Source organism: Fukomys damarensis, unplaced genomic scaffold (genome assembly GCF_012274545.1).
Source record: "Fukomys damarensis isolate Sample0158 unplaced genomic scaffold, DMR_v1.0_HiC HiC_scaffold_15, whole genome shotgun sequence".
NCBI lineage: Eukaryota > Metazoa > Chordata > Mammalia > Rodentia > Bathyergidae > Fukomys > Fukomys damarensis.
The window spans coordinates 8,064,152-8,079,387 of record NW_022900927.1 but is presented as its reverse complement, the minus strand read 5'-3'; the positions used below and the strand labels follow the sequence as shown (position 1 = coordinate 8,079,387).

At 32.8% G+C, this 15,236-nt stretch overlaps 1 protein-coding gene across 5 annotated transcripts in view; it reads right to left on the bottom strand.

Annotated features, from left to right (window-relative positions):
• Scaf11 (SR-related CTD associated factor 11) overlaps nucleotides 1-14,649 on the bottom strand; it is a 45,756-nt gene extending 31,107 nt beyond the window's left edge. For all 5 annotated transcript variants that reach the window (XM_010638365.3, XM_010638366.3, XM_019209645.2 and 2 more), the window contains exons 1-3: nucleotides 14,572-14,649; nucleotides 12,045-12,202; nucleotides 2,572-2,649 (exon numbers count right to left, since the gene is read on the bottom strand). In XM_010638365.3, the coding sequence (XP_010636667.1) occupies nucleotides 2,572-2,649; nucleotides 12,045-12,202; nucleotides 14,572-14,632 (297 nt within the window). In that variant the 5' untranslated portion in view covers nucleotides 14,633-14,649. The remainder of the gene's footprint in view (nucleotides 1-2,571; nucleotides 2,650-12,044; nucleotides 12,203-14,571) is intronic.
• Between the last annotated feature and the right edge of the window lie 587 nt (nucleotides 14,650-15,236).

Below are 15,236 nucleotides of genomic sequence, written 5' to 3'. Positions count from 1 at the left end.
GTTTCTTAGTAATAATTCTTTACATATTATATGTTGCATTAAATAAAATCATTAAAATTTATTTTAATTGCTTCCTTTTAGTGTGCCTACTGAAATGTTTATATAGTGATTTCTAATCCATTTCTATTGGACAGAACTAATCTAGACAACATGAGGGCCTACAGAGGCAATAGCAGAGGAACAACGGAACACATTAAGTAGAAGAAATGATGAGGGAGAAAAGAGATGAGTGACTACATCAACAATCATGATAGGGTTTGGAAAGAGGGTGAGGAATGAGACGAGTTTTGAATTTGCTAATGCTTAAGATTTCTTAAAAGGTTTATTAGATGGAGATCTGCAACAAAGTGGTTAAAACTATAGGTCTGATTCTCGGGAAAGAGAAATGAACTAGTGATAGAATTTTAGAAGTAATCCCAACATAGGTAGTACTTAAATCTATTAAAGTAGTTGAGAAGACTGAGAGAGTAAACCCAAGTAATTGAAATGAAGATCCTGTGATTGAAAAAGGAAAAGGGAGGGACCTGGCAAAAAAGACTGTAGAAGTCATATAGATAAAGCAAAAATACATACATTCACACAAAAGGATGTCCAAAGGAAAAAGAAGGTAGTCAACAACATACATAGAAAACAATGGGATCTGGAAGTCAGAAGACTACTCAGGACTTAGGACCATTTCAGTAAAACAAGATGATGGAAGTGAATGCTCAATGAGAGCTGAGAAGTGAATTGAGTGGCCTCATTCAAGAAGTGTAGCTGTAAAGAGAAAAGAGGTAAATGGAGATTCAAAAGCAGGGTCACAGAAAGATATTAAAAGAATGTAGATCTCATATGGCAAATGTTTAAAAGTAGATACCTTTTAACTTATAAATAACTGGATTAGCATTGTACCAAATTTATAAGTAATATCCAAGCCCTATTAAATAAATGCAAACTTTGACTCTAATTAACAAAGTATCTCTGAAAGCTTAGTTCACACCAATAAATCTAGCAATATAATTTTATACAAGTAGTCTGAAAAAATAGTCAATATGTCTTCCAGAGAAGCCACTTTATTATCGCTAATGTTATATATTTTGCTCTGATACATACTAATTTGCCTCAGTGGCAAAGAAACATACAAGCCAGGTCCTTTTTCATATAATTATTTTATCTGAAATGCAGTCCTGTTTGTACCTCACCAAGGCTCATCCGATAAAAACAGCAAAACAAATTATAAATATCTACAAGGAGAACGACTAATGCTTAAGTACCCTTTCCTTTCCTCCAGTGACCAAACTATTACAGACAAATAGTAGTGTACTACTATTCATCTCCTATTAATGGCATCACATATACACATCATACACATACACACACCACCTAGAAATATGCTCATTTTTAGTTATTTATCATTTATTCTCATACAGTGAATTTTTATTTCTCATACATCTTACTTTACTATGTTATAGTTTGGGTCTAGATGTCCCCCCAAAGCCTCATGTGATCATAGATGGCTTTTTCAAAGGTAGGTGAATCTCAAGTGTGTGACTGATTCCCAGGGATACTAGGATTAAGGGTATGGCGAGTGACACTTGCCCTTAAGTAGTCTGAATAAGATAAAAGGGGCAAGAAAAGACTGCTGAGGCCCTTGTTGCTCTGCTACTGTCTGCCCACCATGAACTGTTGCCCCTCTGCCACCCTGCCTTGGAGCCAGCCAATTATGGACTGAAACATCTACAAATTATGAGATAAATAAACCCTTGTCCCTTTAACTTTGGGTGTCAGGTTATCTTGTCTCAGCAATGAGAGAAAAGTAACTGAGATACTATCCTTTTCTGTTTTCCTCTTTTAGTAACTCAGGAATATGTTCCTAATTTTTTATAAGTGAAAAATCAACATCAATAAAAAATCATAATCATGGTTCATAAAGTGATATCAATGAGGTAACCAGTATTTAAGACCAAGACATCATTTTATATTTAATTTTTATTGTCTAGTTTCAATTATGTTTTTCATAAAAAATATAGTTTTCAGGGTCTTTAAAAATTTTTTTAATTTTTTTGAGACAAGCTCTCACTAGTTCAGGCTAGCCTCGAACTCATGGCAATCTTCCTGTCTCAGCCTCCCTTAGTGCTGGGATTACAGATGTGCACCACCATGCCAGCAGTTTTCGGGTATTTTAGACTTAAATATTTGTGGTAGTCAGTCTTTAAATCTAACACTCTAAACGTTTTTTCAATAGAAACGTATTTAAAGTGCTATTGAACTAATAAATGTTTCTGAAATACAGGAAATATACTAAATATTTAAGTATTCTATAATTAAGTGGGAACTTCTAGAGCATCAGAAGTCTAACACATTTTAAAATCGTGCAGCATCATAACATACTACTACAGACATGCCCTCTTTAGGAAACAAATAGGATTTCCACAACTTTGCTGAAATGTCTGAGCTTGTCATGTTGAAAAGGAATGACACTAAGCCTAAAGATGAACAATTTTCAAATACACACAAACTGGAAACCTATCAAAGTAAAAAAGCCTCGGTTAACTTTACATATTTCATGCTGCAAAGTAAGACAAGACTTACCTTAATACAACCTTCCAAAGCACTGAATTTAAACACTGCCTGAAAAGGTTTTCGGTCAATAGGACATGAAGCCAGTGTCTGAAAAATGATTAACAAATTATATCTTTACAAATGTTTCCTTAGGACATACCACATTAAAGTATAACAAATACAGTAAAAAGTTGTCCAATGAAAGAAAAATATTTTTTCCTTTCAAATATAAAGGAAAAGAAATACTCTTGGCCTATTTCATGCCACAGGATATCTTAAATTTGTTTTATTCACTCAAATATTTACTCAGTATGTCAGATAATTGGAATACAATGATGAACAAGAGAGCTAGTATCTCTGTTTTTAATATCACATTAAGTCCTGCTGCTCCACTGAGAACTACTGGTATAATGAAAGCTAGGCTGAAATCCTCTGCCCTGTGATGTAAAAGAGACTGCAATAAAGCTTGGGCAGCTCTAATTCAGCTGAAAAAGGAATGGCTTGGATAGGTCCTTTACAGATTGTAAGTCTATGACTTAACATTTTACCAAAAAATTAATTACTCTGAATAGGCAGCTGTGTCTGCAATAAAAATATTTAAAAGATATGGAAAAATGAAGCATTACTCTACCTCCACTTAGCCACCCCATTGAAAACTTCAACAGAATAGTCCTTATATAGCCTCTCCAGCATATCCTTTTGCAAATATTAGATACCTATACATCCATCTCTGTAATATAATTCATATGCTAGTTTTAATTTTACTTTTTTCTGAATTATATATCTTAGAATGGTCCATGTTGGTAAATCTTAACAACATGGTATATAGCACTGTAGATTTAGTTTATATTTTCTTTTATATGAGTAAGATCAAGCATTTATTTCTTTCCCTATTAAGAAAACATACCTTGATAGGAAAACAGGAAATGCGACCTTACTTAATAAATTAGTTCACACTGGCATAGATCAGCTACTTCCACATACTAAGAATTTGGTAAACTATTACTTGCCCTGCAGAAACCCTAAGCTTGCTACAAAAGTAACAAAGCAGTCCACCACTTTTAATAACACATTACAAACAGCAATGCTACTTCAAAGGACTCAACATTCTAACTGTATGTGACTACTGTTTATGGCCTAGCATATGCTATATGAAACTTCTTAGGTAGGTTATATTACCACATTTATAATAGAAAAGAATATTTAAAAGTAAAATCATTCAAGTGCTTTCCATTTTTACCAAAGTTTATGAATATTTATCTTTATTTTAAAGGTAAATCTGCATGAACATTCATAAAATGATTTAATAAATAAAAATTTCCTTCCAAGTCTGCCTAAAAATTAAGATGCATAGAGTCTCTTTATTATCTACTTTCACATTTTGCCTTTTGTTTAAACTTGAGCAAAGTTAAGCAGCCTCTCTGTGCCTCAATTACCTAATTTGTAAAAACGGGAACTAAAATTATCCATACAGTTTTTACAGGAATTAACTAAATAACGCCTAGAATAATGTGTGGCATATACTGTTATACAAGGTCTGGTAAACAACATCCACTAATTTTGTTAATCACACTAACAAAAAACTTGGTTAATAAAAAATATGAAGTGTGAGAAACATGACTTTTTAATGATTTTTATTAGAATTTTCAAACTTCACAATATATGTGAAAATTACATTATTCTATTTCAACTCAAAACACAAAGACCCAAAGAAAACCTGTGTTCAAGAAATTTGCTATCATTAATTTCAATGACTAAAGTTATACATTCTCATTTTTATTAAATTTCCTCTGATGACATCAGCTAAATGGAATTCTTTTCCTTTACAATTCATGGTGTGACATAGCTTTAACCTGAACCATTCCATTTTGATTGTTTCAAATATTTGGGTCCTGGGTAGGATTTTCATTCTCTTTCTCTTTAGGCTTAACTGCTTTGGATCTGTCTAAAGTTTCATTTGAAGAAATGGCTTCACTACTATAACAAAAACAAACAAAAGATAGAAAAAAGTAGTAGTCAGAAAACTACAATCATATATTATCATAATCTGTACATACTTCAATTTCCTAAAGATAATTTAGTTAACATTAGAAAATAATTCATTTTGGCTCAGCCTCATCCAACATAAAAAATTCTGAAAATTGAGTTATCTTCCCCAGGTAGGAAAACATAGGTCAGAAAACATACTACCAACTATAAACCAAAACAGCTTTGCTATGGCTACAAAACAATGCTGTCCATTTCTAATCTTAGAAAAAGTGTTGCAAAGCATTGAAGAGAGGAAAAAGAAAGGAAATGCAGTGATCTTCAATTATCTTCATAGATTAACAAAATCAATAGAAATCAAAACACATAAAAATTAAGTAGATTTTTAGATTTTTTTTCTTATCTACACTACAGGAAAATTTGAAGGCAACTTTAACACAAACCAAAATATATAAGTAGCTACCAAAGCATCAAATGATAAACTACATGGCATAAAAATATTTTTCAAAGATTTTTAACGAATTTTTGACTGAACTAATCTTAAGGCAATCCCAAGGGAACTTAGTCAATTACATGTAGCATAAATCTATTCAGAAAACTCCAAAGATACTTCAGGTTTAGTTTTCAAGGTAAAATTTGTTTCTCTAAAATAACTGGTTAAATTTCCAATGAGTGAGGTTTTAAAAGTTCATATTTAAAACTAATATAGAAAAATTTTGATATACTTGTTTTTTAAAGTGATTTTAGTTTTAAAGCAATTATTAATTCTGTTTCCTTATACACAAAAATTCAATTAATCATTTTATTCCTTATATATAACAAAATACCTTCAATTATCATCTACTTAAGACTTTCAATAATTTCTAAAATTTCTAGTTTCCTAATCAAAATCTTAAAAAAACACAATTCAACTTTATCATACAGCTGTAAAATTATAAGAATCTGTTCACGGCTTTACTACAGTGTAATGTGTACTAAAAACCAGAGCATATGTTTCAGTATGAATGCTCTGTACCAGTTATATTAGTTAAGAAGGCAATTTTAATAGAAAAGAATAATCTTCCTAACGATTTCAATAAAACATACCCTAGAATTCTGAAGCGTTGTAAATTCCCAGCTCAGACAAACTCATATTTAAATGTAAGAACAGGAAACCTTCCTTATTTGGGAATTCAGGATTCTTGATTCCTAATATTTCTTCCTTCCTTCCTGCTGCTGCTCTATCCTCAATCATAGGCTGCCTATAGATAGCCCCTCCTAGAGAGAGAGAAGCAAGTGTTAAAGAATAAGTGCTTAAAGACTGAAACTCAGTACCTACGCTTATAGGTAGGTTTTCCTGTTGTGGGAATCACTAGAATTTCTCTCCCACTACAAGTGAATCATATTTACAAAACAGCAATTCAAAGTCAAAGATGATTTAGAAGGCATACCATCAGAGGTTAATGCTTTGTTTTAAAGCTGTTTCCCAGGACCTATCTTTTTTGTCCTGATTCCAAGACACCTAACCAGGACCTCAAAAGTAATTGTTCACATGTAGTCAGCCTACATCGTCCCTATCACATTTAAACATTCTTTTAAGACAGCCCATGTCAATTCACGTTAGTAGAACTATGGTTCTTTTTATATCAGTCTTCCTAATGGCTGTCATTGTCCAAATTAACACCAAGAACAGTTTTTTCTAGACTCAAATGGAATGCTTTCATGTTCTGTAACATACACTGAAACAGCTTGGTGGCATTATATCTGATCTTAATTTCTTCTGACATTTAATAGTTAAGACTTTTTCTTGTTAAAAAAAAATCCAAAAAACTTAATAAGGTACCCACATAAATCATTTTACATATTCTAACATTTAAAATTAGGCTACCCAGGAAATTTACTCAACTGGTGAGTAGAATATTAAATTAAAACCTTCACATACATTCTTTAGGTAGGCCATCCACAGTGTAAAAATATTCTGCAATACTCTGCTCTATCAAAGGATTTACAAAGGATTAATTCACAGGGTAAAAACTGTAGTGGACTTAAAGGAGTCAAAACTAGCAATCTTCCTAAACCATCTACTGCACTAGTATAATATAATTAAATGAAATAATGTATCTGATAGTATTTTATAAAGGACTAATGTTTGTGGTACTCCAAAAATATGTTTAAATTATTGTTCACAGATAACTATATAAAAGAGAGTTTGGGTTAGTTCAGAAAAAAAATTTTTTTAAACTAAAATTTGAGGAAAAATGTAGAAAAAAACACAGACAATAAAGTTTTGCTGAACCATTATACTAATGAAAAGTAATCTAATTACCAGAATAATATGCAAAATTTCCTCTTACTGAATAAAGGAACACAATCTACAGAAAACATTATCAGTAATCAACTACTCATATTTTACTATGTATTAATTTTAAAACATACTCTTCACATGTCTGTATTCAACACTGTTGTCATGACTTGTTATGTCACTTTGGTATGACTCTTTAAAAGCATGCCTTTGTCAACTGTCTAATTTTTATTTCATTAACCTTACTTTCTCCCAGAGACACTGTCAGCATTTAATACAAAAGGGAGTACTAAGATAAATATGCTCAGGGAAAATAATTTATCTAAAGTGAGACAGATAATCATGTTTAAAAAATACTTTAAAGGAAAATATTTTATATTACTTAAAAGATAAAAGAACCTCAGTAGACATCAAGAACATCCTAATGACATACACTGTATGTCTTTTTAATATATAGTGGGGCTAAAGGTATAACTCAGTAGTTGATCACATGCGTAATGTGAGGCTCTGGGTTCAATCTCTCAAGCCTCAGAGAAAATACAGTAAGAACTCTTAAGGCTCTAAATACGAAATGAGTTTCCCAAACCTTAACCCTTTAAAGGCTACAATTTTAACCACTTTTTAGTAACTGTGCCAAATAATAACTCCTGCCTTATCTAGTTTGTGTGTGCATGGAGAAATATATGATCAGCTGTCACTACTGGTATACATGTGGCAGACTTTTCTATCTTTCACTTCCAAATATCTGTTTTACAAGTACAGACTCATAATCAAGACTAAATTTATGGGTTTTTTTTTTCCTTTTTCTTTATTGGTACATTTTAGATATACAGAGTAGAGTTACATTTATCATTGGGATCTTGTGTTTTGTTTTGTTTTTTAAAAAAACATGGTCTTACTAAGTAACTCGGGCTAGCCTTGAACGTACCATGTAGCCCACGTTGGTCTTGAACTCACAGCAATCCTCCTGCCTCAGCTTCCCAGAATGCTGGGATTACAGGCATGTGCCACCATGCCTGGCAAGGTTAAATTTATGTAAGGTAAAAACTCTTAAATATAGATTGTGTTTTTACTCAGAGTACAGTAAAATAAATTCCTAACTGAAGACTAATAAAAATTTAATACACTGGCTCTATTAAGTATTTCATCAGAGCTAGGGTTTACACTCGTGAACCTTAGTACTTTGGGAGGCTGAGGCAGGAAGATCACAAGTTCAAACCCAGCCTGGGCAACCTAGTAACTTAGCAAAACCCTACCTCAAAAAATTTTAAAGGGCTGGATATGTAACTCAATGAGAAGGCCCTGGGTTCAATCCCCAGTAGTGAAAGAAAAGAAACAAACAAACATGTATATGTTTGTTTATCAATGGCCTTTTAATTTCAGATTCTCAGCTCTAAGAGTGAGGATTTAAATTAATCAAACTTTCACTCTGTCAATTATATCAGCTTTGTTCAATATTCTATTCTCATATTATCATTATAGTACTACAAATTAACAGGCTATCTATGAAGTCCTTGAAACCAAATGCAGTCATAGTGAATATGCTTAGCTTTAATCTGTCCCAGTGTCCCTAAAGGCAAGCAATTATACTCTGGGGTGTGAAGGCCAACACAGTTTCCATTATGCTGAATCCTTTTACCTTTCTACCTTAGGTAAAGTGGAATCCATGGCACACTTAGACTTGAGAGACAAAAGTTCAGTTACATAACCATTTTCAAGTCCTTACACAGCTTTTGTTTAAATAATCACAGAGCCAAGATTTCGGAGTGTGAAGATAAAGAAACTAACTTTGATTTTGAAGACAGATATTTCAAGAGCATGAAAGTGTTCAGAAATGTGTCCAAAATAAATATACTAGACGACAATATAGTTTCACTTTTCTAAATACTGGCTTCCTACAATAATTTTTTCAATACCTAAAATATTAAGATGAAAGTAAAATTAGCCCCTTTGGAATGTGATATGCCTCACGAATATTATCTTAGAGAAACTTGACTCTAAATTTCAACACAGGTGTATTTCTATGGAACCTAGAATGATGATCTCGAATATATTTTGTGCTGTTTTCTTATGTAGAGCCTAACCACTATAAATTTCACTTTTTATCTACTCTTCTACTAGAAGTGAACATTATTAAAATTTTTACCTATGGGTCAATTTTTTAAAAAATTATTTTATCTTTAAGCTATTGCTTGAGGTGTCCGGAAACAAATTACTACTCTCACAGTTCACAATCCCTACCTTGCATATCAAATAAACAGTAAGATAGTGAATTAAATAAAGTTAAAAGGAAGAATGTTTAAGAAAACCTTAGCATAAACTATGCCCCAACAAGAAACTGAGTATATACTAATTCCTAATCCTGAATCTGTAGTAAACAGTATACTTTTCTTTTTAACAAAAGTTTAAGAAAATGAGAGGAAAGATCTTAATGACAATGAAAAAAAAAAAAAAAGCCTGTGCCTAGGGAATATGAAATCTGATTCTGCCACAGCACATAAACTCTTTAAAACACATATGTAATTTTTATCATAGTCAAAGATTTAACTGAGAACTTAGTCTAAGTGACTTTGTAAACCAGCACTGATTCATTTGATAATTTATAATGAACAATTTATTGGCGGACTGTCCTCTTTTTTTCTTTCCTTTTTTTGGATTGCTCTCCTGTTACTCCTCACTCAACTTTAACTGATGGTTGCTATCCCCATTAGGGATGATGAAACCAGAATGTTCTGTTTAGTCTCCCCTCTCAAGGTTAATCACTGCTATGGTTTAGATCTAAAATGGGCCCCCAAAGGCTGGGAACTTAGCTCAGTGGTGCCATCCCCCTGCTTCACAAGCACAACGTCCTGAGTTTGATCCCCAGTACAAAAAAAAAAAAAAAAAAAAAAAAAAAAAAAAAATCGGGGGCTAAAATGGCCCCCAAAGCCTCATGTATTTAGAAAATGACTGGATTATGGGGCAATATACAACTGGCTTGCCAGGTGGGGTCTGGTGTGGGAGGTGAATCACTGGAGGCAGGACCTGGAAGGGTATATGCATCTCCACCCCAACCCACTCCTCCCATCACACTCTGCTTCTTATCCTATCACACCACAAGCAGCTCTCCTCTGCCCTGCCATCTGGACCTGCAGCCAGCCTCCTATGGACTAAAATCTCTACAATAATCATGAGCCAATTAAACCTTTCCTCCTTTAAAGTGCAGCTGTTGGGCATTGTGTCCAGTGATGAGGAATGTGACTATGATAAGAACTTTGTTTAAACAAGACCACAATTCTATCCAACTGGGCCTAGCCTGTTATCAAAATTTAAGACAGTAGTACACAGCAAATAAATACTTGGTTTGAAAAGCAATTTCGCTTCAATGAAATGTACCTATTCAAAGGAATACAAAGCAAGGAAAAGAGTACATACAAAAAAGGTATTGACTTCAGCACTATGTATGTTATCAAGTATTTTCAACAACAAAAAAATTCAATAGGGTTAAAAAAATTAAATTTAGCACTGTCTAGTGGAGTTGAATATGTGTAGTCTATAATCTACCAATTTCACTTCTCAGAATATATCCCAAACCCATTAACATGGACATCATGGTAAAACTTAAGATTGTGGGCCAGATATGGTGGCACACGCCTGTAATCCCAGCACTCGGGAGGCTGAGGGAGAAGGTTCACTGTGAGTTCGAGACCAGCCTGGGCTACACAGTGAGTTCCATATCAGTCTCAACACAGATTCTAATTTCCTTAGAGAAAAGCAGTATATTACTGAAGTCCATAATTCATGTATACAATCATGAAAACCAACCATATGAAACGTCCTGTTCATTCAACACTATCTCTCTGCCAAAAGCAAAATTCTTTTCAAAAAATTAATGACAAAGCCAACCAATGTGCACTAAGTTCATCAGATTAAATCTTTAATTGGCCGGCAGGGAAAAATATGTTTTCTTACTTCATTAATTAATGTTCCTGCAAATATTGATTTACCAATCATACTAATTCAGCAAAACTCAAAATAGTTTTTCCCAAAATGTGTTTTTACCTCTCCTTAGTTTCTTCTTGGCAAAGGTTAGTTTAAGTTTTACTCTAAATTAAAACAATTTGTATGTATATTATTTCATATTCAGCTAGTGTAACAAATATTTTCTTTCCTTCTGGAATTCCTTCTCCTAGAATTCTGCCAGAAAATTAGTAGTCATTTCTCCTTCCCACAATTAAGGAAAATATAAGTGAAATATAGAACTTTGAAAATCCCAATTATATAAAATCAATTATTTCCAATACACTTAAGAGACAATGAACAATTTTTATTGCTACTATTAACACCTAATATTACAAGTATTTTAGATATATCTCATTTTTTATGAATTTCTACATATTGACAAAATACCCAGAGTGCAACATGATTAAAATAAACAATTAATTATTTATCAATTTATTAAAAGAGCTTATAATGAATTAATATTTATTTTGAAGTATTCAAACTGAGTAGGTGTAATTCATTAAAAATCCAAAATATGCTGTTTCTTATTTATTTACACTCTAGGAAATATCTCAGTAAAATCTCTTAATTCAAGATTTTTAAATCACTTCATAGTAAATTAAAAGCACAAATGAGAAAATATAATTCTAAATTTATATCTGCACTTAAGCTATGAAATCTTAGCCAGGTGATAGAACAAAAAAATCTAAGTTCCCCAGCTATAAAATGGAAAGATATTATTATATCTATTCTGGTTATTCCAGAAGAGGAAGAGGAAGAGGTAAAGGGGAGAGGGGGAGGGGGTGGGAGGAGGAGGAGGAGGAGAAGGAGAAGGAGGAGGAGGAGGTGGTGGAGGTGGTGGTGAAGGAGAAGAAGAAAAATATCCTATGTTAAAATTCTCTGAAAAATATAAACAAAAAGCAGAGGAGTCATTAGTAATAAACAGACATTATTCTACAAAAATTATTCAGAAAAAAGTCTGATCTATTCTCCCTGTAAGGTTTTCTTAAAAAGGTATGCATTTTAAATTCTTCAATTATTAAAAAAAGACAAAATACAATTAGAAGAAAATATACTGATAAAAATCTGAGTAAAACGGAAATTTATCCAAAGTAGTGGGGAAATACAGCACTGTGAAATATTTTATTAGAGGCCGTATCAACTCTAAAAACACTAGACTAAGTGAAGTGAAATTTATGCTAGGGAACTAACATATGGCAATGTATCAACCACAGTTAATACTTCTCAGACTTACCTCTGCCCACTTAAGAATACAGGTCATACAGAAGACATGATTACAACTTTCTGGAAAACCAACTTCCTTCTCTAATAGACAATTGAGACATATTGGACATCTGTCTGCTTCGTTGTACAACAGACCAGTGGCAGCAGTATTATTTCTGCTTCCTTCACCTGTAAAGTAAAATAGCCATTTGTACATATGTACTTTAAGGTCCTTCAAAACCCAATGACTTGGGTTTATGACAATATGGTAAGGGTCTAATACAAAGCGATTAGAGCTTAGATAAACAACAGACATACTCCTTAAGCCAAGTAGCCCCAACATTTACTTTAAATATGAATGGGGGCTGTTCTGGAAATTGAATTCAGCACACACTCCACCACTGAGCTACACCTCCAGCCAACTTCATTATTTAATTGGGGATCAAAATGAACTTTAATTTTAAAGTAATATTCACATGGCTCAAAAATCTAAAAGTAAAAAAGACTATAGTGACAATCTCCAACTCATTCACCCCCACCCATTCAGGTCCATTCAACCCGACAAGTAACAACTGTTAAGTTTCTTCTGTTCTTCTAAAGAATTTTTTAATGCACAGAAAAGCAAACCTTTATATTCTTCTATATTTCATTCTTCACACATATGCTACACTATACACACTAGTCTGCCTAAAAAGAAAACAAAAACAGTGAAGAGCATTCATTTATTTTTGGCTATGATAAAGCTGCAATGAAAAAAATTTGCTACTTAAGTTTTAAAAGTATTTCAACAGAATACCTAAAAATTGCTGAGATCAATGTATGTGTACATGTGTAACACGAATATATGAAATAAATATAACCAAATAACCCTCTTTATGATTTGAACTAATATAAACTCCCACCAACAATGTAAACAACCAACTTATAAAAAAATATGTATTGTTGGCTCATAAGCAAATAAAAGAAACTCTAAAACTCAACATAAAAATAAAAAATAATATAAAGGAATGATCAGCTGAAATGTGAACAGTATACAACAAGTAAGTGGAAATGCTGGATTTGTCCTGGGTGTAAATGTTTACTATACCAGTGTTCAAATCTAGAGACTAGGGATGTCCAGGTAGGGAGACTGATACAAGTACTAAGACTCAAGATTAAGCCAAGACACTCAAGTAAGGCTAAAGTTGTCACAGGATGGGTCCAGGAAGAAACAAAAACAAATCAGTATGGGAAACAACCTCTAAGTATTGAAAATCTATGCATTAAATTTATCACTATGAAACCTAAGAAAACAAACCACCTTGAGTTAGAATCACCAGAAACAAACTTTAGAAATCTACTAGCATCAAATATAACTTACAAGCAGCACACAGAATAACAGCATGTCAGACCCAGAAGAAAATACTTTTGAAGTGGAAGACAAATTTGAAGACACTGCTAGATTTTAAGAGGAAGAAAAGAAGACATCATCATGAAAAAAAAAAAAAAGATAAGAACAAAGCAAGATCTAATATACTAATTGAAATGCAGAAGAGAATGAAAGAGAAGAAAGAGAGGAAATGGCTGAGAAATAATTTAAAAACATGAACTAACAGATAAAGGAAACAATGCATGCTGAAGAAAAAAAATGCAAATACCCAAATCTGTACCTAGAAACAATGCAGCAAAACAATGTAACTATAAAATACCAAAGATGAAAATAAGATCTAAAAGCAGAACATGGGAAAAGACACATTTATCTATAAAAGAATGATAATTGGACCAAGATTTCTGTACAGCAAGAAAGAAAACAAAAAAAGACTTAAATAATATTGTCAAGGTATTTAGCTCAGTGGTTCCACCACGTGCCTCACCAGCGCAAGGTCTCGAGTTCAATCCCTGGTACAGGAAGAAGGAAGAAGGAGGAAGGAAGAAGAGGAAGAGGAAGGAGGAAGAGGAGGAGGAGGGAGGAGAAGGAGGAAAAATGGACAGAGGAAAAAGAAACCTAAGCAAATATTGTATGAAACATCTAATTTTCAGTGTTTAAAAAGAACTAAAATAATAACTATAAACTACAAATCTAAACTAGGATGATAAGTATTGAAGTATTCTAAGGTTTCTCAACTGACAATGAAGAGTAAGTTAAAAGCAGAGAGGGCCAGGGATTTCACTCAGTGGCACCATGCCTGCCTTGAAAGCACAAGGTCCTGAGTTTCATTTCCAGTAGAGGGGGGAGAACAGAGGAAAACATTAATGCTATTTCTAAAAGACAATAAAAACAGACTGCTAAGCCAGTATAGAGCTTAGATACGCAGTTAAACTGAAACAGGTAAAATAAAGTACAGAGTTCAACAACATTTTTTTTAAAGTACACAGTTCAATAAGCCAAAAAAAAAAAAAAACTAAAATTAAAAGAGAAAGAAAAAATACACACTTCTTCAATGGTTTCTTTCAAATTTTAAGGGAAAAAAGTTAAATATAACCAAAATAAGTGTGTATTGTTTTCATGTATACAAATGAACAGCTTGGAAACACTGTTTTGCTTCCAACACACAAACTTTATAAAAATGAAAAGTTACCTTCTGTATCTTCATACTCCTGATCTCCCATGTGCAGGGTACACACAGTTTTCTTCTTCATTTCTCCTTGGGAAAGCGTTTCCTATAGAATGAATTACAATTGAGTATTTTTATGTTTGTCTTCTCCAAATAATGTCAGTTAAAATTAATTCCCACTATTACAAATTATTTTACACATAAAAGGATACAGTATAAGCCAGTTGCAGATAGTTCAATACTCTTATAGCACCTGCAATGAAGACAAAGTCTTACTTAAAAGCTTTAAAAAGCTTTATATAGCTACTCAGTAACAAAGGCTAATAATAAACTCTGTAACAAAAAAATACAGTCCAAAACTAGAGAAAACAGAAGAACCTGAATGGAGTTTTCAAGAAGGATGGCCGGTTATGCAGTGAAGAACTCAGGGAGTATCCAAAGAGCAACACGGTACCAAGAGATGAAACTATTTAGCTCAGCCAACCTGACAGGAACAAGTGAAAGTACATCTGTGTACACTGAGGAGAGATGGGAACCCAAATGAAACTTCATCTGAGCAATTACAGTGATGATTCATAAAATAAGCAGAGCAATGCAAAACAAGTAGGGCTAAATGACAGATCTCTAATGATTGAAAGTTTATTTCAAACTTAACAATTCTTTTGAATAAAAGTAACATGATAAAAGTT